The 6,649-nt window shown below is 37.8% G+C and overlaps 1 protein-coding gene across 1 annotated transcript; it reads left to right on the top strand.

Annotated features, from left to right (window-relative positions):
- The first annotated feature begins 2,422 nt into the window (after positions 1 to 2,422).
- On the top strand, positions 2,423 to 3,415 carry LOC132854782 (trace amine-associated receptor 13c-like). Its single transcript, XM_060883392.1, has one exon. It carries the CDS (start codon positions 2,423 to 2,425, stop codon positions 3,413 to 3,415), a length of 993 nt encoding a protein of 330 aa, XP_060739375.1.
- The last annotated feature ends 3,234 nt before the right edge of the window (positions 3,416 to 6,649 follow it).

The raw sequence follows: 6,649 nt of genomic DNA, 5'->3' as shown, positions 1-6,649 counted from the left end.
TACAAAATAGCAGCATGACTTTTGTACAAAACAGCATTAAAATTACGATTTATAAACAGCATATAAAATGGAGGGTAAAAATATTAAATGATGCATAAATAAGGGCAGCGCCATCTGTATGACAAAAGATGGTATCTAGTGTGTGGAACAGGGACCGCCTACTGCAGAGGTAACCACACATGCTGTAGGTAAGTCACACATTTTGAACGCGCTGAGAATTATCTGTTTAAAAGTGTACTGTACATACTACATAAATAGTTTGTTTTGTTTACAGTTTCTTCCCTCAGGCAATCCATCTGATGAACACTTAACATACATCTGATGAACACCTAACATCCACAGAACAAACCCTACTCTTACATTGTTAACAATTGTTTACTCTTACATTGTTTATATTTGAATTTGCACATTTATATTTGATTTGCACATCTATACTTTAATTTGCACATTCTTTTTTCCACTGTACATACAACTGTCTATTATATATGTGTTCATTTCTTATCCTTGCCATTCTGTTTACACTGTGGAGCTCCTGTACTAGAAAAAATTCCTTGGCAATAAAGACCTTTCTGATTCTGATTCTGATTTATCGTGGATATACTGTATTTAACCCTGAACTTGTTGGGGAACAGTTGACGTGTGTTTGGCGTTGAATGTATTATTTTGTATTGAGTTGTTTTGATTTTATATAACAAGGCCTAATTGTGAACAATTTATGTATTATTTGTGTTTTATGTAAAACTGACTAATTCTCTGTGCAGTTGTCCTTATTTCACACTCTGTATCTCCATTGTGCAGGTATGATAAAATATGTTGTTTAATGTGTTTGTTGGATTAATTGTTTGAATTGAATCGCATATGTTCAGCGCTAGATGGGGATGTTTTCCTTTACATTGAATTTCATTGAGTTGGACCAGTATTTTAGTATACTGTTTAGTATTTCATGTTGAAAATGTAAAATTTTTGAAAATTTGTTGAAAAATTGTCAAATCTGCAAATTATATCCACTATACGATCACAATGTTAAAAGATTCAGTGATTTAAAAAAGATTACAAAGAAAGAGTACTGTTTTAAATATATGACAGCAGAGGTAACCAGACATGTGGAACTGACTAATTCTCCATGCAGTTGTCCTTATTTCACACTCTGTATCTCCATTGTGCAGTGTGCAGACCACCCAGGCAAGACCGTCACAATATTATCAGTGTTATATGGGTAGAGTTGTGAACACTACAGAGATTTATACTGAATAAGTGTGTTTGTTTGAGTGTGTGTGGGCCAGTTTGGTTCAGATTTGTTTTCTTTGTTTTGAGAAGCTTGATGAAAAACAGGCAGTAGTAGTGAGGGCTTCCGAACATATTACCTGATGCAGGAGAGTGAAAAGTGTGTGAGGGGTTTATGGGGTCATAAAAATGCTGTTGGCATTTTTATGACTGGGCACCTAAGGGTTCATAGCACTTACCACCATGTCTAAATCAGATCACCACAGAGGAAAACCCCCTGCATCAACCTTGTGATTGAGTCTGGATCACAACTAATGACCTGCACCAACTGCATCGATTTAAAAACTCACCACAAGGTACATTGGGCCCTTCAAGATGAAAAAATAAAAACAATTAAAGGCATAACTTAGCTTGACCTTCAAGTTTCACTGGCATGTTGCTTCACCATTCCATGTCTCCTGGCTCAAATCAATTGCCCCATTCCCCTTTACCACCAACCTCTCTGCTACTACCCTGCTATCCCTCCTCCACATCAAAGTCCAACCTGCATACTGAAGGATTTTGTGTCTACTTCATTCATGCATAATCAACGCCCGACATTCATATGTAATCAACATCTGATGTTCCTGTGCCCCACCTGAAATTTACATATAACTGTTAAGGGGGAACCAAAAGGCTGAATACATTGTGCCTGTGCCCCACCTGTAGTTAACAAAATGGCCTGTCTGTATAGCAATCAACTGATCAATACAAAGGATGGCCCTTCTGTCCTGTCCATTGTATGTTCTCCAGTAGTTTATACTTTATACCTGGCCATTTGTTACCAGGTATAAAGTCTGTAAATATGTATATGAAAATATATTTATATTAAAACTTATTTCCCTGCATTTATTTTTGTGAGAACTTTTGTTTTGTGAATTTTGTGTTCATATTTTAGTGAGGATTTGTGACACATAAATCTGCATAATAACAGGTTTACTTCTTTTGCCAACTAGAACTATTTGTTCCACAGAGGCATGACATCATATGTATTATGCTGTCACTCAAACTCAGGGGTGTACTCCACTTCTAAATTATAAAACCACTAGGACTGCTTGAGCCTCAAGTCATTTGATCTTTTACATTTACTATTTTACAATGTCATCCAATCTACATGGTATTTCTAAAACTCTGTAGACATTAGAGAAATGCTGTATTGATGAACCTTATGGAGTTTAATCAGTCTGATCACTGTGATCATTTCTCCTGTCCAGAGAGATCTGTATCTCCTGCAGTTTATATCTTACTGTATGTGTGTTCAGCTGCTGTGGTTCTGCTAACAGTGTGTGGAAATCTGCTCGTCATCATCTCTGTTCTTCACTTCAAGCAGCTTCACACACCAACAAACATGCTGCTGCTCTCTCTGGCTGTGTCGGATTTCCTTGTTGGTGCTTTAGTGATGCCGCCAATATTAATCTGGACAATAGAGTCATGCTGGATTTTTGGGAGAGATTTCTGCATCAGTTTTTTGTTTATTGGTGGTGTCCTCATGACCATATCAATTTATAATGTTGCCCTGATCGCTGTAGATCGGTATTTGGCTCTGTCAAACCCTTTTCTCTACATGAGTTCTATATCTAGGAGGACTATGTGCATTGTGGTTTATTCTAACTGGTGTGTGTGTATTACATATATGACAGCATTTTATTATTTCAATGGAAGCTTTGAAAATTCTGTAATGTGTCCTGGAAAATGTTTAGTAATTGTGAAAGAGGTTTGGACTGTAATTAATCTTGTGGTATTGTTTATATTTCCCCTTTCTCTTATAATCATATTGTATACTCGAGTTTTTGTGATTGCTAAGAAACATGCCACTGCTATCAGAGAGCTTAATAATCACACGCGGCCTAAAACACAGAAAATCACCTCACACTCCATGAAATCTGAGAGAAAAGCAGCTAAAGTCCTCGGTATTTTAGTGTCTGTGTTTCTGGTGTTTTTACTTCCATTTTATATTTACAGTATATTAGGGAATGTTATTGAAATACAGACAGAAACATTGCTGACGCTTTTGGTTGTGGTTCATCTTAATTCCACCATTAATCCAGTTATTTATGCTCTGTTTTATCCGTGGTTCAGGAGGTGTGTTAAATTAATCATAACTCTACAAATTTTTCTGACTGACTCTGAATTAATCAATGTTCTTTCATGAATTAACTTTTGTCACAAATTTTTAGCATAACCCCAAAATATTTCTAAATATATTTCTAAATATATAAGACTAATGTTATTATGCTATTATGATATATTTGATATTTTTTTTGTTCTGTATTATATGCAGTATATAATAGAGTATTATAAATGATATATTTGTGGTGGAGATTAAATTTATTTATTTATTCATTTTATTTTTTAAATCAGAATCAGAATCAGAAAGGTCTTTATTGCCAAGTATGTTTTCACATACGAGGAATTTTTTTCTAGTACAGGAGCTCCACAGTGTAAACAGAATGGCAATTATAAGAAATGAACACATACTGTATATAATAGAGAGTTGTATGTACAGTGGAAAAAAAGAATGTGCAAATTGAAGTATAGATGTGCAAATTCAAATATAGATGTGCAAATTAAAATATAAATGAGTACTTGTAAACAATGTAAGAATAATGTTTGTTTGTTCTGTGTATGTTAGGTGTTCATCAGATGTATGTTAAGTGTTCATCAGATGGATTGCCTGAGGGAAGAAACTGTTCCTATATCTGGTCGTTTTGGTGCTCAGGGCTCTGTAGCGTCAACCAGATGCAACAGTTCAAAGAGTGAGTGTGCTGGATGTGAGGGGTCCAGAGTGATTTTCTTTGCCCTTTTGCTCACTCTGGAGAAGTACAGGTCTTGGAGAGTGGGGAGAGTTGTGCCAATGATTCGCTCAGCAGTCCGGACTACCCTCTGTAGTCTTCTGATGTCGGATTGGGTGGCTGAGCTGAACCAAACAGTCACTGAGGTGCAGAGGATGGATTCAATGATAGCAGTGTAGAACTGTTTCAGCAGATCCTGTGGCAGGTTGAACTTGAAAATCTTTGAAAAGTAGTAACCTTTATGGAATAAAGAAGCAGTCTTACCATTTTCAGTGCTTGTGATTAAATTTCTGTGAAATTTGTGGTGGACATTTTTCATTGGCACATTCGCTTTGGCAGAAATCCAGGCTACAAGCCTAGGCAGCAGGAGGGGGACGGCAGTGAAAGGTGAAGCAGTCCTCTCCAGGAGCATAGCATAGGCTCAGCTGGCAATCTGAAGTTCTGGATCAGCTGGAGGTTTCTGAAGAAAGAATATCAAAGAGATGATGTCCATTAGTCCCGTCAGGCATCCGTTTGTAGCATGAAGGGGCAATCGAAATCCTGATTCCGCAGTACTGGCTGGGTAGTGAGGGCCTCCTTTAGCTGGCAAAATGCCCGTTTTGTGCCGTCTGTCCAGTGTACCCAGTCTGGTTGACCTTTCTTGGTTAGATCTGAGAGGGGGGCAGTTAAAGAGGAGAAAGGTGCAGTTTGTAGACCAGGTGTAGTGTATCAGAGAACAGAGAAGTCACAAGTAAGTCTCAAGTCTTAACCTTCAAGTCTCAAGCAAGTCCGAGTCATTTTTTTGTGAGAGTCAAGTCAAGTCACTGCTTTATGTCAAGCAATTCAAATCAAGTCATAGCTTGAGTCAAGAAAGTCACTGCAAGTCATACAGATGTTTGATGATTTAACTAAATGTATATATTAAACAAAGTTAAATCTACAGTATTTATGGACTATGAGAGTTTTATTTGCAACAAAAATTATTATATGCATTTATTTTTAAAAGGTGTCCACATACAGGTGAGTTGTAAATACAATAAAAATCTAAAAATGAATAAAAATCAAAACTACAAAGAATAAGATGTAAACTTAACTGAAATAAGGCCAACATCTCATTCACTCATCTTCTACCGCTTATCCGAACTACCTCGGGTCACGGGGAGCCTGTGCCTATCTCAGGCGTCATCGGGCATCAAGGCAGGATACACCCTGGATGGAGTGCCAACCCATCACAGGGCACACACACACTCTCATTCACTCAAACAATCACACACTACGGACAATTTTCCAGAGATGCCAATCAACCTACCATGCATGTCTTTGGACCGGGGGAGGAAACCGGAGTACCCGGAGGAAACCCCCGAGGCACGGGGAGAACATGCAAACTCCACACACACAAAGTGGAGGTGGGAATCGAACCCCCAACCCTGGAGGTGTGAGGCGAACGTGGAACGTACACACCTAAGCCACCGTGCCCCCCAGGCCAACATAAAAGCATGAAAAGTTTCAATATGCCACAAACATGGCAGAAGACCATAGAAAAGTATGTATATATATAAAAAAGTACAATGGTTTCTTTGCAACCAAATGGCATTTTTTGAACAGGCATTCCCTTTTAATGGGACATGATCACATCCTTAAATTAGATCGTTCCTTTTTAACAACAGAATAACAACAACAATCAATCACGTCAACCAAAAAACATAAATTATTGAATCCTACAAACCTTGAAGTGAATTAACTATTGGGCAGAGAGAGAGTGTCAGGACTCTGGCCATGTGCCTTTTGTTTATGTTTTTCTGTCACATGTCTGCCCCGCCCCTTGTCTCTTCCTGCCCGCTTCTGCACACCTGTCCCTCACGTGTCTTGATTATTAGTAGTATTTAGTTAAGCCGCGTTGCCTGGTGCAGCGCGGAATCTACTGTTGTTTTGTTCTGTTGTCAGTCTGCGTTATGTTTCGTGTCTTTTGGTTATTAAAGCCGTTTGTGTTGTTTATCCTGCGTCCGTGAGAGAGAGAGAGAGAGAGAGAGAGAGAGAGAGAGAGAGATGGATGGATGATTGGAGTGAGTGTAGTTTATTACTTAAATAGTTCACCTAAAAATGAAAATTCACCCTCATGATGTTACAAACCTGTATAAATGTCTTTGTTTTGATGAACACACATGTAGATATTTTAAGGAATGTTTATAACCAAAACCTTCATGAGCCCCATTCACTTCCATAGTGGGAAAAAAGAATACTATGGAAGTGAATGGGGCTCATGAATGGTTTGGTTACAAACATTCTTTAAAATATCTTCCTCCGTGTTCATCAAAACAAAGACATTTATACAGCTTTGTAACATCATGGGAGGGTGAGAAAAAAAGAATAAAAGAATTTTTTTTATTTTTGGGTGAACTATCCCTTTAAATTGAATGTGTGTGCGTGTGCATGCGAGACAAGAATATGGCTCTGCTTGCAACTCTGAAGTTTTTTATATTTATTTTTTATATATATATATGTGCATCCCCATAAACGATCCATATGCTTTTCACTCAAAGCCTAACACTGAAGGCCAATTATAAGTGCTATTGCAAAAAAGCTGACATTTCCACATAAACAGTGACCAACCATTT

This window comes from Tachysurus vachellii, chromosome 12, assembly GCF_030014155.1.
Source record: "Tachysurus vachellii isolate PV-2020 chromosome 12, HZAU_Pvac_v1, whole genome shotgun sequence".
Lineage (NCBI taxonomy): Eukaryota > Metazoa > Chordata > Actinopteri > Siluriformes > Bagridae > Tachysurus > Tachysurus vachellii.
The sequence above is the reverse complement of the archived record's forward strand: the minus strand, read 5'-3'. Positions and strand labels throughout refer to the sequence as shown.

Excerpts from the sequence above, each read along its gene's own strand:
- LOC132854782 (XM_060883392.1), top strand. The coding sequence starts at position 2,423 with ATGAACCTTATGGAGTTTAATCAGTCTGATCACTGTGATCATTTCTCC.